Source organism: Microdochium trichocladiopsis, assembly GCF_020744255.1.
Source record: "Microdochium trichocladiopsis strain MPI-CAGE-CH-0230 chromosome Unknown B0I36scaffold_15, whole genome shotgun sequence".
Taxonomy (NCBI): domain Eukaryota; kingdom Fungi; phylum Ascomycota; class Sordariomycetes; order Xylariales; family Microdochiaceae; genus Microdochium; species Microdochium trichocladiopsis.
This window is the reverse complement of record NW_025763558.1, coordinates 663,395-689,474: the sequence shown is the minus strand read 5'-3', so window position 1 is coordinate 689,474 and position 26,080 is coordinate 663,395. Positions and strand designations below refer to the sequence as shown.

At 51.5% G+C, this 26,080-nt stretch overlaps 9 protein-coding genes across 9 annotated transcripts; 4 read left to right on the top strand and 5 right to left on the bottom strand.

The window, feature by feature from the left end:
- Positions 1 to 735: 735 nt before the first annotated feature.
- On the top strand, positions 736 to 2,030 carry B0I36DRAFT_356303 (uncharacterized protein; the record flags this gene model as incomplete). Its single annotated transcript, XM_046157594.1, has 3 exons — positions 736 to 958; positions 1,104 to 1,441; positions 1,551 to 2,030. 3 exons carry the CDS (start codon positions 736 to 738, stop codon positions 2,028 to 2,030), a joined length of 1,041 nt encoding a protein of 346 aa, XP_046004599.1.
- A 506-nt stretch (positions 2,031 to 2,536) lies between these two features.
- On the bottom strand, positions 2,537 to 4,590 carry B0I36DRAFT_378449 (glycoside hydrolase; the record flags this gene model as incomplete). The annotated part of the gene is made up of 2 exons (XM_046160682.1): positions 2,537 to 4,227; positions 4,548 to 4,590. The coding sequence occupies 2 exons, from the start codon at positions 4,588 to 4,590 to the stop codon at positions 2,537 to 2,539; spliced, it is 1,734 nt and encodes a 577-aa protein (XP_046004598.1).
- Positions 4,591 to 6,336: 1,746 nt separating this feature from the next.
- B0I36DRAFT_340704 (uncharacterized protein) lies at positions 6,337 to 7,264 on the top strand. Its single transcript, XM_046155963.1, has 2 exons — positions 6,337 to 6,359; positions 6,419 to 7,264. Exons 1-2 carry the CDS (start codon positions 6,350 to 6,352, stop codon positions 6,883 to 6,885), a joined length of 477 nt encoding a protein of 158 aa, XP_046004597.1. The 5' UTR covers positions 6,337 to 6,349; the 3' UTR covers positions 6,886 to 7,264.
- A 2,990-nt stretch (positions 7,265 to 10,254) lies between these two features.
- Positions 10,255 to 10,694, bottom strand: B0I36DRAFT_389706 (uncharacterized protein; the record flags this gene model as incomplete). The annotated part of the gene is made up of 2 exons (XM_046161356.1): positions 10,255 to 10,537; positions 10,598 to 10,694. 2 exons carry the CDS (start codon positions 10,692 to 10,694, stop codon positions 10,335 to 10,337), a joined length of 300 nt encoding a protein of 99 aa, XP_046004596.1. The 3' UTR covers positions 10,255 to 10,334.
- A 1,852-nt stretch (positions 10,695 to 12,546) lies between these two features.
- Positions 12,547 to 13,377, top strand: B0I36DRAFT_436792 (uncharacterized protein; the record flags this gene model as incomplete). The annotated part of the gene is made up of 1 exon (XM_046162858.1): positions 12,547 to 13,377. The coding sequence occupies exon 1, from the start codon at positions 12,559 to 12,561 to the stop codon at positions 13,375 to 13,377; it is 819 nt and encodes a 272-aa protein (XP_046004595.1). The 5' UTR covers positions 12,547 to 12,558.
- Positions 13,378 to 14,683: 1,306 nt separating this feature from the next.
- On the bottom strand, positions 14,684 to 15,211 carry B0I36DRAFT_356300 (uncharacterized protein; the record flags this gene model as incomplete). Its single annotated transcript, XM_046157593.1, has 1 exon — positions 14,684 to 15,211. One exon carries the CDS (start codon positions 15,209 to 15,211, stop codon positions 14,684 to 14,686), a length of 528 nt encoding a protein of 175 aa, XP_046004594.1.
- Positions 15,212 to 15,706: 495 nt separating this feature from the next.
- On the top strand, positions 15,707 to 17,408 carry B0I36DRAFT_256804 (cytochrome P450; the record flags this gene model as incomplete). The annotated part of the gene is made up of 4 exons (XM_046150968.1): positions 15,707 to 16,031; positions 16,098 to 16,212; positions 16,277 to 16,725; positions 16,810 to 17,408. 4 exons carry the CDS (start codon positions 15,707 to 15,709, stop codon positions 17,406 to 17,408), a joined length of 1,488 nt encoding a protein of 495 aa, XP_046004593.1.
- A 2,121-nt stretch (positions 17,409 to 19,529) lies between these two features.
- Positions 19,530 to 21,026, bottom strand: B0I36DRAFT_356298 (uncharacterized protein; the record flags this gene model as incomplete). Its single annotated transcript, XM_046157592.1, has 1 exon — positions 19,530 to 21,026. The coding sequence occupies one exon, from the start codon at positions 21,024 to 21,026 to the stop codon at positions 19,530 to 19,532; it is 1,497 nt and encodes a 498-aa protein (XP_046004592.1).
- A 553-nt stretch (positions 21,027 to 21,579) lies between these two features.
- B0I36DRAFT_400203 (SNF2 family N-terminal domain-containing protein) lies at positions 21,580 to 25,229 on the bottom strand (the record flags this gene model as incomplete). Its single annotated transcript, XM_046161665.1, has 2 exons — positions 21,580 to 22,521; positions 22,581 to 25,229. The coding sequence occupies 2 exons, from the start codon at positions 25,227 to 25,229 to the stop codon at positions 21,730 to 21,732; spliced, it is 3,441 nt and encodes a 1,146-aa protein (XP_046004591.1). The 3' UTR covers positions 21,580 to 21,729.
- Positions 25,230 to 26,080: the final 851 nt, after the last annotated feature.

Sequence of the window (26,080 nt, the reverse complement as noted above, 5' to 3'; positions counted from 1 at the left end):
CGTTAATCGTAACTTAGTTTTATTGGAAATTGGCGGCTTTCTAGCAGTGATGTATCAAAGTGACATTATATTACTCAACGCAAGATTGAGAGTGATGCGCTTGCACAATCGGTGCTGCACGTCCCACGTTAAATCCTGGCGCTTACATAGTATGATTTGACAAGTTTCACAATATCTAACAGTCTATATTAGTTCGAATGGTACACGGGTTTGGGGGATTCGCGGCCAGTCCTCTGACTTCTCCCAGAGCTCCAATCGGGAGCTGTTGAGTGGGCCACACTGGATGCAGGCACTAAGCTGCTTCTTGGATGTTGGGATGGTCGTGTTTTTATCTTACACTTTACTGCTATGTAGAGACATCATTATACTTCACACCTTATCTCATACAATACTATTGTGGACCAAGCCCAAGCTATGAGAACATCTCTATACGAATGATTTTCCGAGTGGGAAACTATACACCAGCCGTGGATGCGGCGATAACATTTCCGGCGTGAGCCGAGAAATCCATTCTGAGGAGAGGCACGTGCGGGAATGCCACCTGAGGTCTTTCAATCATAACCTCTGACTCAGCCCAAATTGACAGGAAATTCACGTGGAATGAAACCTACCCCAGAATACCCGGACGTTCACGACAGCGTACCGTAGGTTGTTTCACCAAAAAGCTTCAAGACATCTTGAGAATTCGTTCTGAGTTCCTCCCAGTTATCCTCCTGTTTATGCAACAAGTGAACGATGGGAAATCCAAGATGCGGCGCGAGCTGGCTGTTATTGCTGCCCACCCACCTCCGGGCAGCTCTGTTTGTGGGTCCACGCACCTTGCATCGTCAACACAAGGCGGAATATGCACAGAGCGAGTTGCGTTGGGCGAAAATGGACACGGATTTCGAATCTGATTGTGGCTCCTGCAAAACCAGAACTGTTCATGGTGGAGACTGGATTCGTGTTTCACAAACAGGTCACTTGTAGCAAACAAAGGATTCTATAAGTTTGTTAAACATATCTTTAATGATAAGGATACAGCACCGCCAGTAAGACAAGGCGTAAGCCCTGCATACTGAGTCGCCACATGCGGTAGCAGCTACTTAGTTTGCGCTTGTCAGCACCGCTTGTACACAAGACGCTATGGCAATGCTTCTTCATACCTCCCGCACCTCTGGTGCAAGAGATCCTTTTCCTCGAGTTTCATACCCTCTATCTCTATACCGCGTCTGAGGATCGCTCTTTGAAGATGGTGCGCAGACAGATCCAGCGAAATCGGCCCGCGCAGCGGAAAATCATGAAGAAGGACCTACACTGCGCAGCCCAGTCCAATGGATCTCCAGTATTGAGAGTTGACTATGAGCGAAAAGCTGTTGTCCATCCAGAAGAGACTCTGGCTCAAAACGAAAAGACACGATCGGAGGACACCTGCACTTATTGCAACGCCTTGATGTTTCAGGTAATGGATCTCCATAATTACAGCAAGTTTTACTCCTAACAGTCCACAGGACAATAGAATTAGGTCTATCTGCGATAGGTGCGCCGGTCTTCAACACCAATGGGTACAGGCCATGACATCGGGCTCCAGGGAGGCTGCCAGTTCCAACGCAAAGGACTGGCATGGAAGAACAGGGAGTGTGGATATAGATCACACCCAGGACCCTACAAAACATCAATTAGACAATTCCAAACAGAGGACTCGATGGAGCTTTCAACCCCAATACCAGTACACGGAGAGTATCACAGACAATTCGACCAAGGACCCTTTACAGGCTGCCACCGAGGAGTCCGAGTTAGTCTGCTTATGGCCCCTGTGTAATCACATTGCAAAGGGCAACGATTGTCTCGACGAGCATTATAAAAGTAGCCATGTCGCAAATGAGGTCGGAGCGACCGTAGCGATCGAGAAGGCATTACTGACGTCTATTCCAAGCACTGCGTCAAGCTTTGACATGCGACCATCGCCATCTGCGGAAGGGGCGGGCAAAGGAGCGTCTTCAAATCACATCATGTGTGTTGAGTTCCTTCTTGAAAGGCCTAGTGCATAAACCGCCTCACAGCGGTTGCGCTACGTAGATAATCATGTCATCGAAGCGGAAGGAAAATGAGGCTATGCTTCCGGGAACTATGACCGTCTTATAGCTGCTATGCGGTTACCCTATGAAACCCTCGCTCTATCAAGAACCACCGCACATAACGCGGCGGTCTAGTATAGAGGTCTAAGACTTTTCATCCCATCAATATCATTCGACGATGAAATGGTGGGAAACTAGTAAATTCATAGTGGGAATATAGATCCAATTTATCAGTAAGTATCCCCTACTATTAAGTATAATTTTCATTAGTAAGGTTCACTATGGACGAGATCGGCCTAATCCGCCAAAGCATCGGTGATTCTGTGAGTGGGGACTCCTGACGCTTAGAACATGCTGAAAGCTTATGTTTCCCAAGGCTTAATCCCCCCTCTTTCACAATTATTGCATCGTACCGGTACTGGGATATAGTTACCGAGCTCAGTCAATACTACGTTCTACGCTACCCATACCTTCCAGCATTATGGCAACAATCTTCGCAAGGGGTGCGCCTCGGTATTGAACACAAAGTCGTCCAAGCTGATGATATTCGGATCGCTGAACACCAAATAAAAGTATTTCAGCGTTTCCCCCAGCCAAAAGGACTCCATCGAGTCTGTTTGCAGTGGCTTGCCACGGAGGCTTGAAACACCACGTACTGCAGAGTTACCAAACTCGGTGCGCGTGATTCGATCAATCGCTGTGAACATGTTCCATGCTACATCGTGCAGATCCTTGCGGCCCGTTGCACGGTACAGAATAAATATGCTCTCGATCGCTTCCGGTCGAAGCAGATACGCATCGTCCGGGATCGCCGTGAATCCTCTTGGCAGGTTTTTCTCCGTAACGAGCTGAACTAATTGAGAGTAGCTAAGACTTTCCACGTCCCTCACATTATTGTCTCGGAGGACCTGTGTCATCCATAGCAACTCGTCCCAGGTGCAGTTCTGTGGCGATGAGCAGGGGTACACTTTGAAGGTTTCCGGCATAACGCCGTGAGGCATTGACTTATAGGCCCAGATGCAGCCATCTACGAGCTTCTCTGCAGCCGCGAAGTCCTGCTTTCGACTGAACAATCTGCCTCCAAGTGCCATCAGGCCTCCGAAGAAACAAACAAGATGTTGGCCGGCGGGCTCCAGCTCGACAGTGCGACCGCCGTGACTAGTGTGGGCTACACCAGCGATGAGAATGTCCTCCCCCGTGGGGACCATAGGTCGAAAGAGATTATGCCGTAGTGCTGCCTGAGCCGCGCGTTCGTACATGGTCTGATAGAGATCCATCTGGCCGCCGAGCAGAGCTGACATCTTTGGCAAGTACTCATACGCCGAGTCAGCCATGGCGCCGAGTGTAAAGGTCGATCCCAGGCTGAAGAGGAGCTTCTCTGCGTCAACAACGAGTGGCCATAAGCCAGGTAACTCTGTCCACATTTGCTGCTCCTCCATACGTTGAGCAATCGTGTGAACCGCGTCGAACCACTTTGGGTCTCCCGTGAGAATGGACAGGCGCGTAAATTCCATTGATAAGCTGCCAATCTCGGCAACAAGTGTTGATGAGCCCGCCACTTGCTTCTTCTTGTCATTGAGCATGGCAGCATGCAAATCCCACCTTGTGATAGGCATCCTGTTGGGTGTATCGAAGGCCTTGTACAGCATCTCTCCAACCTCGACAGCCTTTCTAAGTAGTCGGTAGTCTCCGCTGACATCAAAAGCACCGAGGAAACCGCCAAGATAACGGATAGTAGTTTCGAAGACATTGATTTCACCAGCGTCGGTCCGTGTGAAATTGATGGTTGTTGCTGCGGCGACGGCGTCCTCAAACTCTTCTCGCATGTCCATGATCCACAGAGTGTCGAGCGAGTCTACCAGTGTGGCAGCCCAGCCGCCGAAAGCGCTTCGTTTGCCTCGGGTAACCGGTGCGAGCTCGTCGGCGAGCCAAGCGTACTCGCAGTAGGATGTCCATGCCCGTGTGAATGTGTCCTTCACAGCTTGCCTACGTTCCTTCCTGAGAGCTTTCTCAAAAGAAGACTCGGGGAACGATATGGCTTGAACAGCGGGAAAGGAAACAGGTCCACTTGTCGGCAAGGCCTGCACTGACGACGGAGGGTAGAGTATTGGCAAAGACTTCCAGAAGTATGAATCGCTTTCCGGGTCACGCCAGTCCGAGTTGTGATGGACTGAAACCGGTGACGAGAAATGCGATGGAGGCTTCGACGCTAGAATAAAGAGTATGAAAGCGGCGCAGATGAGGATCGCAGCCCCGCTGCTGGCATTTGGACGATGGAGAAAGATCATCGTGGGTATGGGGGTAAAGGAACAATAGCGATTCAAAGGTAGTGTTGGCCTCGGGCAATGGTGAAGAGATTTTTCCTTCTGGCGCAGCTGCGGCAAGACCCCTTATCGTGTTGTCGAAGTACACCGTGGTTGTGCACGATTTGAGTACAAACAATGTGGAGTTTCCAGTTTGCCTACGGCATGCTTCCGAACACCGAATCACCATCGAGCAGAGTTGCATGATGGATCCGCCAGTACGTCGCCATGGGCCTTCCGACATCACCTCCGTTAATTGCCCAGCTGTTAAAACAAACACCCTTTACAGGTGGTGGCCAGTCTGTCATCTTCTGGGCGAGTGCACCAAGCCCCTGTTTGAGGGATTCCATTTGCCACTGACGACGTTGTGCAGCGTCCATCCTAAGACCCCATCAGCCACTCCTTTATTAGCGTGTTGGCCGAGACCCCATAGCACCCTGCTAGAGCGTGGTCGAGGAGGACTCAAGAGAGATGCGAGTTTGCATGACTCTCGCAGCTGGCGGATTGAGCCTGGCTGGCTGGCTTGACGACCTGCTTTCAGCAATGCGTCAGGGCCCTAGCCGGGGTGGAAACGCGGTCGGCACGCATCCCTGGTCCCGGAATGTTTCTGGCGAGACGCTTGCCCCGGGATCTTCCCTGCAGGTACGTTCAGGCTAATGCATGTCGTACGGTCCAGCGCCACCACATGGACCAGCACAACAAAAAAGCCTGGCCTGCCTGGCCTGGATCCTCACTTACGACGGATGGCGAGCTGCATCCACAGACCGACCTCGGGGAGGTGCAGAGTGGCGTGTTGTGTTGCTCAGGCGGAACCGTTCATCCACCCGCCATGCCAGGATAACCGGAACCTGCGTGTCCAGTGCCATCCATCGCGCCCACAACGTTGAGCGCACCAGCCGCAGCATTTCCTGTCCATTGGCCCGAGCTCCAGCGAGTCAGAAGAGGCTCACGTTGGGGCCCTGTGGCTGCGGTCGCCGATGCACATGCCAATTGATTGCAGCGGGGCAGGGCTTACGTCCGGCTAGAGAGGGTGCGGGGAACCCAGCCACTACCATGAACGGCTTGGCCGTGTCACACCTGCGCAAGCCACTTTGCGGCTAACCTCTCGGTGCCAATGTGTGCTCGGAAGCCAAGGCGCTCGGGATTTGGGCCAAACATCGCCATGAAGCACGCAGCTGCCAGAGACGAGGCCTGCTTGAGGATACGTATGCATACTTACACCTGCGCGCTACCGGCTGAATGGTGTCTCCAGCAGTTGAAATTGACAAAGCCGAGAGATTTGTGCCTCCGTCCAGTGGCACCGGCGTCGGACAGCCAGCATCAGACACGAAGCCCCCCGGGGTGTCCCAGTCCCAGACATTCAATCTCTCGGCCTTCAATTACCCGAGCCAATGGTGCCCAGCGGGTCGAAGCTCTCTCTCCGTTCCTGCTCTGTCGCTGCCCTCTCCCTCTCTGCACAAGTGCCTCATCCTTTATCGCCCTTCATGTACTCGTGTTCTGAGATACCACCCTAAACCACCATCACCAATGTTTGGTCTTTGGACGTCCTCACGGCCAACGACACAGACTCCCTGTTAGATGGGAAGGCCTGTTTCCGCCCATGATTCACCGCCCACGAGGATGTTAATCCTCTGAGTAACGGTTCGTACTCAACCGAAGCTACCCAGTACGACAAGACAACGAACCTCTACTGACCTGAACTGAGAATGGCAGCATATTTCGCCCCTACCGCCAACGAGAATTTTTGGGCATTGTTCACTTTCACTGTGCCACAATCGACTCCCGTCTACCAACCGGCAGTTCATGAACTGTCACTCGCTCGCATCAAATCAACCAGTTCACCACCGCATACACCGAGCTACCACACGAATTATACACCTGCATCCCTGCGCCGTCTGGCTCCGCGCTCGGCCGATGACGATATGGGTTAAGCGATACTTACAAATGGTCGAAAGCTCGCAAACCTTGGAGCGAGGGGCAGGATCTCGCATGGGAATAAGTATGACGAGGTTTTGACGTCTTGATGCAGAGTCACATAGGCTGATGCAAACTGCGAAGCAGAGATTCCAAGAGTAGACAACAAGGAATCTCGCCTGAACGGCGGCATCTCGATTTGGCTCGGGAAGATATTACTGGGGGAAGCGCATCGTCTTTCAAATGAGGCACAGCGGCTAGAGACTCCCTCATGGCCAAAGGTCTCGCCGCGACAGGTGGCAGCACTGCAGCAGAGGTTGAATTTGCCGACCGGGAGCATGCCTTGCCAGAGTGTATTAATCCGAGAATTCTTCAGCTCAACCATGAGCTACACCTTCCGGACGCAATCTGCGAAACTCCCTGTTTGCAACCGCAATCTCGTCAAAATGGCCAGGTTTGTCTCGAGCTCTAATAGAATCGCTGAGGACAGCACTCCTTCGCGGGAAGCTGTGCTCAGCGCATCAATCATACTATACGACTTTGCTCAGAATCAGGCTGCGGTTTGCGCTGAAGACCTTCAAGGTCTGACAGCACTGAAGAATAAATTGTAAGACCGACTGGGGAGAGAACAGGCATTGTAACTTGATCGTCGTTTGTCGTTCATCTTCTCCGTGCCGCTCTCGACTTTTCTGTGTTTGAGATTTATAGTTAAGTGACGACAGTCCAGCAATCCACCAAGTATAATTAATCATGTTGAATAACAGCTCATTGAGCTTCCGTGCATGCGGCTATTCCTATTCACCCGAGAGAATAGGCTAAGCAGAGCTGCTAAAATTCATCTTCTACATATTGATACAACACAACTACGGACCTCGTAAGAAGTCCTAATTAACAGACACCCTGACGACCAGAGCCATACTTTATGCATGTACACAGAATAATAAAGGAACTTATTCTAAGACTGCTTAGGACTTGCTTATAGAACCAGCGCTGCAATCAAACTTCTGCAGAGACTTCCTGATACTTATCTTGCTGTGCCTCAGAGAACCCGGGGATTTACAAGTGTTGTAAGAGCCGAACCACCGAACCAGCTATAGCACATCTCTCCGGTCTCACTGGTGTAGGCGAAGGATTGTGTGATTGCCCATCCCGCACGGTACAGTACTTGGCCCTCGTGCTCCAACCCAGGCTCCCTGGTTGCATGACAGGTGCCCTTCCGTTGACTCCAAAAAGTCATCTGTCCACACAATTAGTGTTACTCGTTACTAATGACGGGGGCATGCACACCTAGTTTGACAGTGCTCGGTAAGCTCTTTCCCATCCAATTGCAGGTGCAGCTCATCGATTTGCCGACCAGCCAGCAGTTGGGGCATGAGTTCGAGAAGTGGCCCCCACATCTATCAAATGAATTCGAGACATTCAGATAGCCGTTGTTCATCCAAAGGCATGGCGTGAGATCCATGTATGTATATCCCGTTTCATTTGATGCTCCGCTTATCCGACAGTCAGCACCAATAACCTTGGTTGTGCCAAATATCTTTGATAGTGGGTCTTGGAAACCGGGGTGATGGATACGGAAATCTCAACACAGAATTAGTAACTGTACTTAGCGACCGAGGGTGTTCGTACTTACTGGTACATAGATCTAAGCTCTTTGGGGTGGTTCCGCTGGAACAAATCCCGCCTGAGACAAAGATGATTGATAGACAAAGTAACGAAAACGATCTCATCTCGTCATGACTCGTTGTGGATCCGTAGATATGTGAGGGATGGACCTCATTAAATAACCACAGCCCATGACTGGCAGGGTCATCATTGCGTGATAATGTGTACCTCCAAAATTGGATATCATCGCATTGAACAGGTGTGCAATAGTAAACTCAATAACGCTACCTCCTAGGAACTTAGACGACGCTGTGACTTTTCTAAATATTTTTGGGCTGGGTTCAATTATTAATTAGTGGAGCTCGAACACTCCTTTGGAAACGCTAGCACCGAGAAGAAATATAGAAGGCCGCAGATTCGGGACCTCAAGTATGTCAGAAGCCTTGGCTGCCCAAAGCAGGAGATAGAAAGGGGCATGATGAGGAGTTTCCTATAGCCCTAGAAAAAGGTAGACGATAAGTACTTAGGCACAGTGGGGATGTAGAGGGATACCTAGCAAATTTCACTCTTGAAATGCTCCCTGGTATGAGCTGTCTTGTTTATCCCTATCAATTATTTCAGATCCTTGACATAACCCTCGTGATTCCCATCCACATCTGGTGGATTTATCCCATCCTTGAAGGCCTTGACATATAACCGCCCTGTGCGATACGCCTCATTAATCTGCATAATCTTGGCCTGTAGACTGATTCTCATACGCTCGTTGTGTTTTTGGTCATGGCGCACGCCGCCAGGCATTCTCAGCTGCATGTCTTCATTAACCACCTCGTTCCGCCGCAAATGCCTCTTGAGGGACTCCTGCGTTTCCACAAGCAGACTCGCAGCCGGAGGCCCCTCAGGATCCTCGTCGAGGAGCTCAAAGATACGGGTCTCGCCGGCGGCCCAGTCCGTCAGTTTGGGTGGATTGCGGCTTAAGTGTTCTTCAGTCAGCCCCGTAGTCTGTGTCATGTAGTTGACAAACCCCCGTGACCGAAGACGAGGATTGCCGGCGTCGGCCGGTCGTCATCCTCCACGTATGCGGCCCTCCCAATCATTATGAGCATCTTGATTGCTTCCTGTCCACGCTGGATGAGATGCTCTGGGTGCCAGAGACCGTTTTTGAGATGCCATGGCATGTTGCCTGTGTCGTTCGCCCCTGCCTCATTGCCTTGCGGGTGAGTAGTGTCCGCCTTGCCGGCTACGGCGGCGAGGTTGCCGAACGTCGTGCCCACGAGTAACGCGTCTTCCGGCACGGGCTGCACAAGCTGCTCCAGATTGAAGTCGTCCAGGCCGCCGTGAGGGAGCGTGATGCTAGGCTTCCCTCGCAGCTCCTTGTCCACGAGCCGTCTCAGGTGTTTGAGCGGTCTCGTCCGGTCAGAAAACCACGTTGTCTGCTCGGCGATGATCGGCGAGATGGTGATGCCAGATCTGTTATTTAGCCTCTCGGCCGGGAGCGCGATGATGGCGGTCTGGATCGCCCTCGACAGGCTCGAGATGACGACGGGACTGTCAATGGTGACGTGGGAGGTGTCGGGATTGTCGAACATGTCCTGGTACTCTGCTCGTGTCTTGCTGGAGCAGTAGTCGCGGCCAGACATCTCAGCCTTGGACCAGGCTGCCCTTGTCTCGTCGGTAGTCAGCAAGGGGTCCATCTTGCTGACGGCAGAGTTGTCTGGGACGTTGGACTCGGACTCTCCATGGCGGGTGAAGATGACCCTGTAGGTTCGTGGTGCCATTATCTTGTAGATATCCTTCCCTTACTTCCTCCAGGTGTTGGGTCTTACTTGAGGAGGGATTCAAAATTGAATGAAGGTACTTTTCCCCCTTTCCAGAGTTAAGGTGTTGCTCTTCTTTTTATATGTGGCTCCGCTCTTGTCCAATAGATATCTGCTAACGCCTGGTTTGGCTGCCCGCTTTGATGCTCATCTGCCCGGTTATTGCAGCAAGAAAAACACTGCGCTGACCAGGCAGGCATAGTTTGCCCATTACGCCCGAAATGTGTGCGGTGAAAATCTGATCAGGCTGAGCACCAAAGCCACATGCGAAGTGTCTCTGCATTAGCGTGCATCACCTCACCTTCCCCGGCCCTTGCTACTGCGTGATACTGCTGTATGTCTTATGCCGGCGCTTCCACCAATAATCCCTGCCAAGTCTCTCTTATTACGGCTGCACCGTTATGGCCTAGAGACGGCTCAGGCTGTTCCCGCTCGACGACAATGTGCAGGGACGCATGATTGGCCATTGACTCGGTTGAGACCGTGGTGAGGACCGACAACGGTAACTCTTTATTCCACTTGATTCGGTTGCGATAAGCGGTGAAGCGGAAAGGGGAAAGGGCAGTGGCGCCACATTTGCATGACAAGAAGAGTTTGTCACACCCCGTGCAGTATCTTACAGAACGAGCACCTTTCCTAACCTAGGACACCGTTTCTGGGCATCCATGTTCTCCTTCACCGTCATAGAAGATCTTGGTCCCAGGCAACTTGCCTCTGAGCTTCAGATCGTGCCGCCGCGGCCGCACCACATGCCGGGCGGAAAGCTGGGCGCAGGCTAGGCACGAGCCTCGCGCGTGCGGCCGGGTGGGGCTAGAGCAACGACCATCAACATTTGGCTCAAGCTCTATGGTTCAACGTCAGCCAGAATTCCTACAAATCCGGGCGCCTAAGGGCCAGCACTTACTTTTGAAGTTGTCGGAGGTTATCTCCACTTCACGCACATCAAGTTCCTCGGGCTCGACAAGAATCATGCGGTGGTCCGGAGCCTGTGAGCGAGGCATGGCGACCGATTAATGGTAATGCTTCAATGACCCTGAGTATCGTAAACCAAAGCGTATGTTGGTGTGAGATTTTTGCGGCAAGATGCTACGGCTTCGAAGGAGTACGGCCGGCTTTGACGGCAGCGAGTCTCATCCAGATTGCAGTATTGTATCTTGTTGTCTCTGCGATGCGTGAAATCGCAACGCACTCTGTTACACATTTGTCCAGCAGAAAGAGACGCAAGGTGAGACCAGCAGCATAGGGAGCCATTTTGTGCGGCTGCTGCTATCCTAGCAAAGGCAGCGGCGAGTGATGGCTCGCTCCCGCTTGCCTGGGAACCAGGAAGACCGCGATTGACTGGTGCATCGAGACTTTGCTCTTCTGGCTTACTTCCCTCGTCTTTTCCGCTATTTCCATTGGGGCGCCTAGGAGGAGACAATCGGTCATCAGATCGAAGACGGTGCGAGATTCCGGGCTTTCGATCTTAGAGGATATCCGTGCATGTCGACTCCGGTCCCTTCAGTGCTTGCCTTGTCGATGTTGCCCAGACCAGTCTTTTCGCGAGTGGGGCTGTTGGTTGCGGGCGCTGGACATAAGGCTGTGGGGGGTGGCTGAAGCCTCTTGCAGCCCGAGAGCCCCGGAATGTGACGAATGTGATGTCTAAGGGCATAGTGTATGTGCAGGGTGGCTGTGATCTCGCAATGATCCTTGTTATCGCGAGCCAGCTTGCCTGGCCTTCCGTTGGCGGCCTCAGGGGCCATGCACGACCATGCGCTGAAGTCTCATTGTGTGATGGTGGGGCCGTTAGGCGGGCCTCAAGAGAGCAGGCAGCACCCACCCATGCCGGCCAACTTAGAAGCATCTGCAGACTGAACAGCCTCACAAGGACGACTGCCGTGTGCGAGAGCAACGGTCCCAGAGATAATATAAGCTGATCACAGCCTGTACTAGATATTGAAGTGTCGACCGTTCCCGACGACCTCGGAGCGATGGGCTTTGGCCTGAAAACGCATGCAAGTGCCTTGTCCATCCAGAGATGAAGTCCGCCCCACCTTTCTGTTGTGCACCACCCACCCGCCGCGCGCTTCTCGCGCCCAGGTCTCGCAGTATGTTCGCGGATAACACGTAGGGTAGGAGTCTTGTCAATAACACCAAGTTCCAAACGTGCCGCTTCAGGCTCGTATTTGGTGCCAAGCCAGCGACACGCGAGTAACACACCGCCTATCTGTTCGAGATCTCTAGGCACCCTTCGAGCGCCGAGCACTCCGAACTCGACGAGCGCCGTGAGGGCTGGTGGCGGGAACTGGATGGGATCTTTTCGGAGTCGGGTCTTTGTGAAGAGGAAAGGAGAGGGTAAAAACAGTGCGCGCTTGCGATTTGGGGAGCGGCACAGGCGTGTGATGCGGTCAGCGCTTGCGAAGTGGCATTGTGGATGGCCGCTATTGTTTATATTTGGAAGTCCGGACGATACGCCTTATGTATGTTTGCCGGTTTGGCAGATTGTCCTGTGCCATACCATCAACAACCTCACACTGTGACCAAACGGCATACTAAGCTGTATCAAGCTCTACAGGGCTCATAGGCGCCCGATACATACATATTTACCGGTCTCTGTCAGGAGTGAGCGCTAGACGTTTTTGAACGGCCACAGGATTAGTCTTGTATATCGGTGGTCCAATGTTCCGTAGATCAGCCCAGGCCTTCCCTTCACCAACTCTTTGCTTACTCGATCCGCTTACACAAGTACCTGCTTCTACTAGGAAGTTACCGGATACCGCGCTGCGTCAGAGCCGTATTGTCCGGAAGCGAGACAACGTCGCAGGGCATACCGAGTTCCCCGGCCATGTCCGGAATTTGACTACGAAGCGCCATGGGCACTATACTATGGACTCACCATTCACTATCGGCGAGCTGAATAATATTATACTGGAGAAGTCAGCACTCCGCGAACTCTGGAAGGTCCAGCTCAGTGCGAAACAAAACAGACCCACCAGAAGCAGCCTCTATGCTCAAGGAACACAATATCTCTATCATGCCGTCCATCCCCTTGATAACATGGGCCCCAAGTTATGTCAGCCACTCGATAAGCGAGACTTTAAACCTGGCCGCTTGTACGTGTTCCGGCGCGCCTCATCCCCGGGCTACGTCAAGATCGGATGGACCATGAACCCAATCCAGCAACGCCTCAACGATTGGTGCAGGAAGTGCGGCTACCGCCCTATCCTCGTGCACAGTACAGACGTCTTCAAATACACCCAGCGCGCAAAGACGCTCGCGAAAGAGGAGCTGGCGTGGGAGCGTCACAAGGAGCCCCAGTGCGCGGGCTGTGGCAAAGGGCATACCGAGTGGTTCAGGGTCAGCGAGCAGAGGGCAAAAGAGGTTGTCGACAGCTGGGCGTCGCTCATGACGCATGGGGACTTGTATGATAAGCATGGACGAATTAAGTTTAGCTGGACCCTCGCTGCTTTGACGCTGGATCAGGCGAACAGTGATGTCCGGATCACTGCTGAGAGACTGCTCTCCAGCCATAAGGCATTGGAGATGCAGCTGAGACAGGGTTTCGTGCAAGGGGTGTACTATCTTGGCAGCGAAAAGTCCCCGAAGGCTGAGGAGGACTGTGCGGAGCCTCGCGATGGCGCCAATCAGTATCGCAGGCCCTCCATCTGGAGCCGGCTCTCCCGCATTCTCTATGGGCCTCGATAACTGATAAAGCGGCCAGCACAGCACTTGAACGTCAGGTACAGCGGGCAGGAGACCTGTACATGGCAGTTTCAAACAGTAATCCGAAGCAAATAGCATATATTGTTGTGATCAAGATAGATATTGATGCGCGCGCGTGGGGTCAAATAATAGCAGGTCAAGTGGTGATGCCACCTGCAGCTGCCTTGCAGCGACCTACCCCGACGCGCTATCAGTTTATCATACATGAGTGGCGCAGGCAGCCACATGTGGCTGCCACCCTCCTTCTGGCGCTTCAGGCATCAAGAGCTACAATGGCTGCACCCATGATCTCGAGTTTTTCCCGCCTCGGATATGACTGCGAAACACTTCATATAGTTTGACAAGTTCAGTCAGGCTATGCATCCCCTGCGCTCGTCTCATACCGAGCTCCACTGGTCTTGAACCTCCTACCACCGCCGATACTCTCTACATTTCAATCTTGCGGTGCCACACGTCTGCCAAACATGGACTCGTCTGGAGGTAGGACCCATCCATATGCACGGAAGCGCTAGATTCAAACCCAAAATTCCCTTGGTCCTTATTATACCCAAGGGCATGACTAAGTGGGTGCCGCGAGCGTTCACACTAAAGCTTACGGTTTTACTGCTCCTCATGGACCATTATCCATTTCATTGACAACCAAAATGATCATACTAGGGAGGAATGAGACTCGCGATAACATTTAGATATTATTATAGAATAGGTCCTTAGGATACTATTAACCAGAATGTTGGTTTTCGCGACATGACACAGCCAATTGCTATGAGATCTGGGAAGTTCGTTTTCAATCACTTGGGAGACAACTCCTTCGCGCCGAGCGAACAAGATAGCACATCCTCTTGACCCTCAAGGTTTAACTCGTCGAGGATCATGCTTAAGGACTCCGCCGATCTCGATACATTTCTTGTGAAGGCTGAATGGTATCTGAGGGACCAAGGCGCCACGTGTCCGCTGTGTCAAACGCGACACCAGCCTGTTGGATGGGTGCAAGATGGCTTTGCGTAGGAAGCACGCGGGCAGGCGTGTCGGCTTCCTCCCCGCTATCAATAACACCACCTTTACGCGGCCGATAGGAAGAGCTGCGAGCGCAGCCCAGTCCTCATAGTCATAAACTCCTCGTTCTCATCCCTCCATGGACATATGATGAGGCTTCGGACGCATTGGGTCACCGATATTGAACTTTTTCGTCATAAACTATGTCGTCATGCTGAACGAGTAAGAGACTTTTACAGGGGAGTACGACAAAGCAATAACTCCCCCACCCACTGTTGTCCACTCTCGATATTGGCTATTTGAGGATGAGGCACTGGCCACGTCGCCTCGTTCTGTCTTCAATTTTGTGGTCAGTTTTGGGTTGACAGCGACGAGAAAGCTGGTGATCATGTAGGCGCACCGTGGCCGTGCCAGGGCGAGGACCCAAGTGAACATCAGTCTTGTAATGCTCGTTCGCCATAAGTCTTTGGAAGACGAGGTTGGGGTTTGGGATAGTATAACGTCTCAACTTGTCGCACTCGAGCGAGAGAGACTGCTCCTTATATTTATGCAGCTCGGCCTTGCAGAGTATACTTAGCTGGCCATTTATGCCCCGCTGGGGTGTAATTACGCCGCGATTGACGGGCTGGGAAGAGGTATTTGGCTCCAGGAGAATGGAGAGGATAATGTCGTTTGTGTTATGAGGTGGCACGCCTGGTGATGAGTGCGGTGCAAAGCAGTCCGGGGGAGACGTCTTTGACTTCACGACGCGAGCCAGAAGGCTGTCGATGTATGTGGCAGGCAAGGAGTCCTGAAGAAAGAAAAATCGGCGTTCTGAGGACATCGTCACAGCGGCAACGAGGTGATTTCTCTGGTCAATGAAATTGATATGCCAACTTGACTTTAGACATCGTGGCAGAGATGATGCACGACTTGTTATATTGTTTGGTCAAATTCCAATTAGCAACCGCCTACTTCTCCACCGATTAACCTGGTGTGACGGACTGTCAACGTGAAGACGCTTCGTATTTGTGATTTAGCATGGATCAATTGTTTGTTTGTGTAAGGGAAATATCCTTACAAACAGTGTTACCTTGAACGGTATTGGTTGTATACAGTAGTCACCCATCCGACCTCTGGAAACTCCTCAATATCTCCATTTCGGTTCGTCTACAACATCGAAGATTACTTACAAAGAACGTCTCTGAACACACGTCTTCGAACGTTCATCAGCGTTTCATACTTGCTGTACAACTCGCCCTTAGCCCTGAGCCACGCGCTCGCGAAGATGGATTCTACTTCCGTAGCGCATCTTCTCCAAAGTGTTTGGTCGTCGTGGATGGCCACTGGCGCGCTCGCGGCATTGGGGTGTCTCGGGTATCTCACTGTGAATGCAACCTACGCATTAACGGGACATCCTCTGGCTGGCTTCCCGGGTCCGTCTCTGTGCGCTTTTAGTCGCCTTCCGTTCTGGATCCAGGTCTTTCAAGGTACTGACGTCCAGTGGATCCACCAACTCCATCGCTACTACGGACCAGTGGTACGCTATGGTCCGAACGATTTAAGTTATCTATCTGCGCAGTCGTGGAGGGACATCTACGGCCGTCCCAATGGCAGGCCGACACTTCCTAGGACGGAAGACTTTGCAATCAAGCCATGGAATGGTAAGTGGACATCCTATCGAATAAGAAGCTCGGTCATGTATGCTTGTAGCTAAGCAGCAGTCACAGGAGTGCCGAGCATTCTGACGTGTGACGACGAAAATCATGCGCGAGTTCGACGCATCTTTTCTCCGGCGTTCTCCGAACGTGCGCTCCGTCAGCAGGAACCTCTCTTTCAAAAGTAGTCAGTTCTCTCTTTTCTAGAGCGTGCCAGTATAGTGGGCCTTGGCTAAAGTTTACCCCGCTAGTACCAAACTCCTGCTAGAGACAATGGAGAACGATCTGAAGGCCGGGGAGAAGCTTGAGATGACTCGTTTCCTGACCTTTACTACGTTCGACATTATGGCAGACTTATGCTTTGGGCACCCGCTGGAGCTGCTATCAAGAAACCAGTGGAGTCCCTGGGTCTCTGCCATCTTCGACATGATCAGGATGCTACACGTTTCAATGCTTGTCGACTACTATCCCATTCTCGGTTACGTAGTGCGAAAGTTTGAGCCAAAATGGCTTCGAGACATGAAGTCGACTCATTTCAAGCACTCCGCTGATAGAGTAGACCAAAGACTGAAAGAGGGTACAGAGAAGCCTGATTTCTGGAATCTGATAGTCAGGACTCGAGACTCTGGGGGTGGTCTTAGCCTCGATGAAATGCATTCGAATGCCGAAGTGTTTATGCTTGCAGGCACCGAAACCACAGGTAAGATCACTCCCTTCCCTACCGTCGTCCGAAAGCACGGTGAAATGAGACACTATATCTGATGCGATGGTTCACAAACAACAGCCACACTTCTTGCCGGCCTTCTGTATTATCTCTGCCTCAACCAGAAGAAGCTCCAGTTACTGGTCCAAGAGATCCGCACCGCGTATAGTACCATGGACGATATCACCTTTGACAGTCTAAGTAGACTTGAGTACCTTCGTGCATGCATCAAAGAAGCGTTGCGCATGTACCCACCGGGACCTGCTGGCTCTCCTCGACTTGTTCCAGGAGATGGTCATTATATCGAGGGTCGATGGGTCTCTGGGGGCACCCGCGTGGTCGTCTCCCCGTACGCCGCTTACCGCTCAGAGATTAACTTCGCTGATCCAGACACGTTTGCCCCAGAGCGATGGCTGAATGCGGATCATGCCGAAGCTGACACGACGGGTAAATTCGCTGGTGATAAAGGTGAAGCACTGCAGCCTTTCTCGGTAGGCCCGAGGAACTGCATTGGGCAGAGTATGGCGCATCATGAGGCCAGGCTCATCCTTGCAGCGCTCCTCCTACGGTTCGACTTTGAGCTTTGTGAGGAGAGTAAGGCCTGGGCGGATCAGAAGGCTCACGCGTTGTGGCTGAAAAAGCCACTGTTGTGCCGGGTTACTCAGGCCGTGCAGACGTAGGAAATGGTGCTCTGCCTTCTGATCGACCAGCTGGATCTCGTGAGGCTTAAAGAACTCTTCAGGCATAGATATTCGGGTAAGAGGGTTGCTTGGCAGCTACTTTTAGACTGGGTGTTGCCGAAGATAATACCATTTCGCTTCTCTAACACCACTACTCCGTACCTTTAGGCGCCATTTGCTAGTGCATCCCATTATAGTACATCCTGCTCAATAGGAATGTGCCAGTGTCGTTAGATGCTGGCTGCAGGTTGAGCCACCATAGTTTGTTCGAAAAAACTGGGCAGGCATTCTTTCATGGTGAAATGTGTTTGTCGTAGGCACGATCGTTGGCCATCAGCTCTGGGTAGATTCATGGCTTGATTGCCGTATTCGAGTACCCCTTTCTCGCCGAGAATGAATCTGTGCCTTGTAGTACATCGACAAGTCTACCTCCATCCGTACTTGAGCGGCGGTAATGGAGATCGTAACACCACTAGCCTCACCTCAGAGCAAGACCCTGTATGGCTCCCGCGGCCCCCTGACCAGGGGACACGCATATCTTGAGCTGACGCCTTCAACCAACCAGATTTTAAGTTCCTCCCACTTCGTCATTATGAGCAACTCTTCAGTGTTTCTTGCGCGACCACAAAATGGAGCAGCACTGTCGTTACTGTCCGCCAAAAGGAGAAGACGGAAATAACATCCCTACATGCCACCACTCATTATGCAGGGCCCGTCACTCCTAAGCGTCCCAGTGCCCCGTGCGGGGTCGGTAGCCACGCTACTCGCACTAAGTAGAGAGTTGAGAGGCCCCTCGTGGCCCGGCCGTGGTGCGCTGCCGTTTCGCAGTGCTCTGCCAGGCTGGATTTGCTGCGCGATGGTCTGATGTCTGCATATGATACAGTATGTTTCTTGTTCAAGCTCTTTCCAGAAGCCTCAGCGCACCAGGCTGTCTGGCACCGCTGCATAGTGCACGTAGAGATTGAATGCGGGCAGTGGCACAGGAAACCTTGCCCCTGTGTGCTTAGGCTGCGCGGCGTTTCGGCACCCAGAAAAAAGTGAAATGGAGGACGGCACAACTACGATGTCACCCTTCGTTAGACTCGAATTGCCATGGACGCTACTTTGGCGGGGGAAAACGATACCGGCAGTCCTGATCATAACACCAGAGTAGACGGTAAGGATGCTAGGGCTTTGGCGCCCCGCTCGAAACCTAGTCCCACCAATAGCTGCTGCCGCTACTTGGACGCGCACGTCAGCGCCATCACCGTCCACCGTCGTGAGCTTTGAGCTGTGGTAGCAAAAAGGAAAATTGCTTGCAGCCTAATGATTCCATTTCTATCAAGGTGGTTTCAGGGTCATAATTTTGTAGAAATCTCACGATTGCGCCGTCACCTCAGCAAAACCACTACCCAGGGAAAAGTTCACCTGTGAAAAGCGACCCACAGAAATTCAAACGCGGACCAGCAAACCGGCAAGATATACTGTCACATGCCACGTACCCACGCTATTTGTGCAGCGACCTTTCGAGTTCCGGTGATCACTATTGGAGCTACTAGCATCGAATGCCGACCCCATTTCGTTCGTATATCTGGGCAATGTGGACAAACGAATCTCAATTGGGAGACTCGAGCCATGCTGGATACTTCTCCTCCCGCCCAGGTAGATACACGTCGACACACAACCCGAAACGGTCCAGCCTTCTTAGTCTTCTAACTCCGAAGGACTGCGCGTCACCACCAGCAATGGGATCACCATCGGCCATGGTGCCATACCTCCATCCTGTTCGAAAGGACGCGTTCAATAGTTGGAAGGAATTGGTCCTGCGTCCATAGTCACACGTAGTATCGTGGACGGCTGTGCAATTTAGTCAAGGCAAGAGAAGCTTCCATGAACTTTCACACGCAATAATGTGTTTATATCTGTATGCTATCTTTCTGCTGTCTAATGAATAAACCCTGATCGGCAAGATAACTCATAGTTGGCCGCATGCCAACTTTCTCGGACATTTGCTCGTACAGCAACAAACGAAAATCCTGTGACGACCGGGGAGTATCCAGAACAGGGTGTGGCTACACTGGAATGGGCCTGGCCTGATTGTTTGGCTTTCGAAAGGAGGTCGTCAATGCTGGGTGCTCACTCCTATAAATAGACTAGCGCGATGGCGGCCATCAAGAGTGCCTGATGCACGGGCCCACAACGGCGTGAAATGCTCACTAGCTCCACGGTGTCCGGCTCATTACCTAGTACTGGTGGGTCCGCGCCGCCGGAGGTCTGCAAGGCCGGTTGAGCCCGTGCAGTCGAGTATGCATCTGACGAATCGGGTTCAGTCTGTTGAATGCTATCCAGGACTGATGCAGATGTCATAATGGACGCTTTATCCGTGGTAGTATCTGCCCGTACCATGTCCGAGCTCGTGTTATGACCTTCATTTACGTCTCCAACTATCCCTCCTGTATTATATTCGGGGCTGCTACTTCCGTCGACCTCCTGCGCTATGCTTGGAAACAAATCTTGGCTTGAAGTGGGATCAACAAGAGGATACGAATCTACGCTAGATTCTCCGTGTGCTTCTGCGCGCGAGGAGCTTTCCGGCGTGAAGGTGGGCACCACCGGATACTCTGCATATTGCGTTTGAGTTGGACTGCTCCAGGGCGTCTCGGTTGGTTTAATATTGCTTGGCGGCGCTGGCAAGTAATCTGGCACTTTTGTATAAGAGTGTCCAATTGTTGTTCCGTGATTATATTGTGAGGTGTCGGCTATAGCAGTCTCGATCGGAGGACTGCCCTCTGTTGGCATAATAGTGTAGTTATCTGATTCTACCGCTGTAGCATAACTTGATTCCGCGGCGGAGGGGTAATGTTCTGTGCTACTGTCTTGGCCTGAGGAAATTTCAGTAGATGAAGTAGGGTAATCCGGGGTTGTTCCGGAGCTCTTGCTCGATTGCCCTTTCCCTGTCGTGGTAGATGAACCATGGCTATTCAACGAAGATATGGTGATTAAGCCTGTCGAAGAGGTTGGATAAGGATCTGCAGGACTAGCGGTGGAAGATAGCTCGGATACGAGGTAGGAAGACGAACTCCAGCTGTGCTTAGATACAGTGGAATAACTAGAAGAGTGACCAGTAGGTGAGTAGGCAATAGATGAGTATGCAATAGACGAGTATGCAATAGATGAGTATGCAATAGATGAGTATGCAATAGATGAGTGGGTAGTCGATGAGTAGGCAGTAGATGAGGAGCCCACAGAGGGATAATCAGCGGAATACGGAGGCTGTTCTGAGGTCGTAGACAAGTGTGAAGTGGTCTGCTGAGTCGTCTGAGATTCGGACACCGGATATGATTCCATTGATTCCGTTACTGTCAGTGAATAGGAGTCTGGCCAGCTACGTATAGGAGATGATGACATGCTCTCTAGTAAGCTGCTGGGCACGGTGGTGGTAGAGTCGCATGATGATGATGTCTGGCTAGTATCACTCGAAGTCTCTGGATATTGATATGTCTCAGTAGGCGCTGGCTGGACCGGGTAATATGTTGTCGGATTTGCTGTGGAACTGGATAGTGAGGTATCAATAGTTTTGCAGGATGAGGCCTGCGCCGTGGATGAGGAAGCATAGTATCCAATAAGTGCGAGGGCCATTATCGGCTCAGACGCTGGGAATGGTTCTCGTGAGGGAGATTGAAGGTTTGCGAAAAGGTTACGCAGAAAGATGGCGCACGTTTTAACAGCAGATGTAACTACTTGTAAGCCAGACAACACCAGCGAGACTGGGAATTGACATGATCTGACTGTACAATAACGGATGACTTAATTGTTATGTGTTTGTATAGGGGAAGTCGGCAAATTCATTCCCGTTGGTTATTTGCAATACAACAAAAATTTAACAGGTCGAGCTGTCTATACAAATACAATAATGGCAGGCTGGGTGCGCTATGCTCTGTTGGCAAAACAAACATCAAGCCAGTAAAATTATACAACGCTTCGGAGGGCATCACTATGAAATCTGGTGCGCCTGATACTGTATTCCTTCATCCTTCATCTGTTCTGTTTGGATCACCATGATCCGAGTGATCCAGTCGCTGACGTAAGGAAATTGATTACATAATGACTGTTGCCGCACGTGGCCTTCGCAGCTCCCGATCTTTTTTGTCGTGTTCATCAGCCCGAACAATCCCGTGTGGGTCCGGGTCGTCACAACATTGCACACAAACTTAATCAGTGGGAACAACATGCGCCAACTCAGAAATGGCTTTGATAGAAGTCCTCGCTTATTGTATGGATGAAGACTTGTTCGAAGCCATAGTTAGCTAGTTGAGCGCTCATTACACTAGCCGATTTGCAACTAGTTTACCTCTGCGAAACGTGTCCTTTTCTGGGGTCTCTCTGCTACATAATCTACGTCTGAAACATACTGGATATAGCGACCTTGGTGCATTACCAGAATCTCAGTCGTCGACAAAACTTCTCGGGCTGGGTTCAACGTCTCTTTGAATGGCCCCGAGCCCCTGACTGCTGACTTGGAATCAGGGGTGCCAGGTGGAGGAGCGATCACTTGATACTCCTCATTTGTGGTCCTGCGTGTACCCGTGTCCAGCGCAATAAGTCTGTCCCTCTGCGTGACTTGAACTGACGACACGTTGAACACAGTTTGAGGTGCTCGAAGCATTGCGGTTTGTGACAGTTCGCCACCATGGTCCACAAGGTCTACAGGGGAAGGGCCCATGGTGTCGGTGTCCATGGGCAAAATTTCGACGTTTTTAATCCAGTCCATGATTGGCTTGTCTTCAACGACCGACCTCATGGTTCTTCGCTGTTCTGAATGCGTCATGTTCCTACCTCGGTCGACGATGAATTCCTCGATGCTACCCTTTAGAACAAGAGTCTCCACGGTGACAGGCTTCTGCTGGCTGATACGACGAGCGCGACCAATAGCCTGAGCTTGGACTTGTGAGTTTAACACAGGGCTCACAAAATAAATGCGCGACGCACTGCGCATGTCTAGGCCGAAGGCTGCTTGACTAATGTCCATGAGTAACACCCTATTTGTTGAGTCGTGGGTGAAGCGCTCTATACATTTGGCGCGATCTTGGGGGCTTTGCCCGGAGCGGGTGTATATGAGATGCTTTATTCTGAGCTTGAGATCGAGGATCTGGTCAGCGGGAGGCACTACTATCGGCTTTATGGCAGACTTACTACTTCTAGAGCGCTGTTTAGATGAGACGCGATACTGTCGATATCATAGAAAATAATGATTTGCTCTTTCTCATAATGCTGCATAATCGCATCTATCAAGTATGATAGCTTGGCAGAAGCCGTAGAAATGATTCGGGTCGATGCTAGAACTTTCCTTGCCGAAGGAACAGTATGAAGGTGATCCTCACCCTGGAGTTCAGCGACGTTGTCAGTGATGGAAGTGGTCCCAGTGGACATAGAGTTCGAGATCTTGTTGCTGTCCCACCCTGGCTTGGTGTGCCAAGCTGTCGCAGCCTGCTGCTGAAATTGGCCCAAGAACTGTGCGATGATTCGTAATATCTGAAACTGATTATCGCATGTCGCCGTGCTCTCTGATATCGACGTGGGATCGTTGAAGTTGGCATAACCGGATTGTTGTAGTGAATAGACAAGATCCAAACTAACACAGACAGCTTCACCCTCGATGTAATCGGGAGACGGACCAGACCTGACGCCTTCGAGAGAGTGAGTAATGTAGACCGGCAATATATTGAATTGATTGCTGACGTTCTTTAGGTCGTTCGTGAGAGCCTTGTGCCCAATCTCGATAGCTCGGCAAAGTGAGGCTTCATCCTCCGCACTTATTGGTACTGGCTTGCAGCTGTAGAACTCCTGCGCAATATCAACAGCCTTCTGGATCTCTTCCCTGGAAAAGAAAACACCTCCGAAGAAGCAAGCCTGCCTCAGATTGCGGACAAGCTCAAGAAGGCTCTTTCTCTGCCGTGGATGGAATAAGTAGTCCACACCTGTGCGTTGTGACTGGACGGCGTTCAAGATGATCATCATCGAGAACAAGTTCAATGCAAGTTTGTCCTGATAAGAGCCCTCAATATGGACAATCTTCTCATCCACAGGGGGAAGTAGCGTGCTGATGTCTGCAAGGCGGTGCCGAATCAAAATAGAATTCAGCGTAGCCCTCGTAGTATCTACGTGATGTTGGCACCTCGAATGCTGTGTCGGACTCACAACGTACATTTTCCAATCCGCAATAGAATCGTCGACGCATTTTGTCTTGGCCCATGGCGGGGCTTTCAGATACTTGGCAATGATCCTGCCCAGGTGTACTAGGTCGCTCCTTTGTGACTCGATATCGTTCAGTCTGGTCGAAGTATCGTCCACTTCTGCACCATGGAGATTTCTTGTCGGAGTGCCTGTGACAATCCACATCGCACTTGTATTGAGCCTTTGCAGCACCATGGACATAGTGCTCTCGCCTGGCTTCCCCAGCTTATGGCCTTCGTCGATGATTGTACGCTTCCATTGTATGTGCTCCAGTTCACAGTCTATTCCGTGCACTTGTCCCTTGTCATTCTTTCCTTCTGCCCAGATCCGTTCAAGACGGCTCTGGGAGATGAGGACTATATCAACTGCTAGCAGCTGTTCGACACAAGGCATTCGCGCTCGACTGATCAGGGTCATGACTTCGAGTTCAGGTGTATGCCGTAATATCTCGTCCTTCCACTGAGTCACAAGATTGTCAGGAACTACGATGAGAGTCCCACTGCCCAGGAAAATCGTTCTCGTCTGCGGCTCGCCCCGCATGAGACGAGTGCTTCTTCTTGTGGTGAGCCCGACATCGAGGCCTAATTTATAAGCGGCGCGGTTTGCTGGGCGTTGCAGAGCTTCGACGCATCGAGTGTAATCTTGGCCAAGGCGTTGGTTCATGTATGTAAAATATGGCTGCCACGGCACAGAATGACGATTAACACCAGCCGCGCACATATCCACAAAGTTTCCGACATATCTTCGTCGCGGAACTTCTACCGCGAATGGGTCTGGTGCTGTTGTTGGCTCGCGCTTCGTGCTTGAAATGAGAGCAAGACAGATCAACGTCTTCCCTGTGCCCATCTCCTCTGCGAGGATGCCGCCGCGAGCACCATTGTAATATCGCGGCTTGGCCAAAACCAAGCCCGTGGCCGAGTCGTAGTACCATGGACGCCCTGACTGGTCCTGACAGCAGCGCAACCTTGGGTCCAAAACCTTGGTCGGGACAAGCTCCCTTCGTAGCATCAAGGCCGCCGAACGACGCTGGTATGGATAGAGAGTGGTGCGTATACCAGGAAGATTTCCCTCCAGAATGGAGAGCATAGCATGTCGAGCATTTAAATCGGAGACGGAGTTGGGGTCTGGATCCGGAGAAGGGACACTATTGAAGAGAGCCAATAGACAAGGGTCGTCTGGGAGGGGATCTGGTAAATCCGTGAAGGATAGTGGGTGCGGAAGCCTTTGCTGGTTTGAGGCGTCATTCCACGCCTCTGAAGAATAGTTTAATCGTTGTAATAGCATGGCGACAGCTTTCATCAGCTTTTCATCGTGGCGGTCACTCACCCCATGCCGCTCAACGTCGAATGGGAGTACATAGATGCGGAACCGGACAAATGAGCCTTTGGCGGCTTGGCGTACAAAGAATTCGAGCTGGATCCACTGGTGCTTCAGCAGCGTGGTAATGTTGGGCCGATCGTTCGTCGCCTGAAGCAGGGACGAAATGCTTGTTGGCAGTAGGTCCTCCGAGACTCTACGCCAGGTTTGTGTGTCATTGAATTGAGCTGTGGGGTTCGTCGCGATCGGTTGGTCTAAACAGCCTATTGGCCGGAAATCTTCATCCCGCATCCTAGCTATAGCAGGTCCGACCAAGGATAGGCAATTACGTCGAGGCCTGAGGACCTGTTCCGGGGCAAGTCAACTTCTTCGTGACTGTGCTAGGACCTCGAAATTGGCGCCACAACTCCCTATTCAGGGGGGTGATAGGCTGGGTATAATAAAGTTCTTCGCCGAGCATGGCCATGCTCTGGGTTTGGCCGATACTGTAGCTGGAAGCGTAGATACTCAGCTTATCTAAAGAGTCTATGTTCGGCCTTAATCCTGAGTAAAAATTACGGCAAACAAACAGAGAAATGGTTGCTTCCCGGGCTGTTGTTTGTGTATGCTTTCAATGCCCCGCAAGGACAGGCATCATATCAACAAATTCAACGGAGGTCCCACGTCTCTGCGAATATGTCTTATCGGGTACTGTGCACAAGCTCGACGTCGTGCAGAACTCATCCTATATTGCAGTAATATGCAGTACTGCATGTCTTTTGCTAAGTTGCATGGTTTTCCGCGCCCTCGAAATCTTGCAATATCTAAGCCCCAGAAGTAATCAATTATAATGATTGACGTTGACCATTTCCACGCCGGCATAGTGAAGACCCGAGGAATCATTAATATAGCTGAGAGCCGGCGCCTAGAATAGAAATTCCGACAACGAGATGTGGATCAAATTACGATAGGTCCAACACCCAAATTGGCAAGCACAACATGATTTGGGATTACAACGATATATATATAAGAACCTGGGCTCTAATCCGTAAGTCCGAGTGGCTTCGACTGTGAGAACAAGTTTCGAAGTGAACAAAAGGGTTGAAAGAGTCTTCACAGGCTTATTGAACGCATCGTTCACGGTCGTATTCACCAGCGTGGCC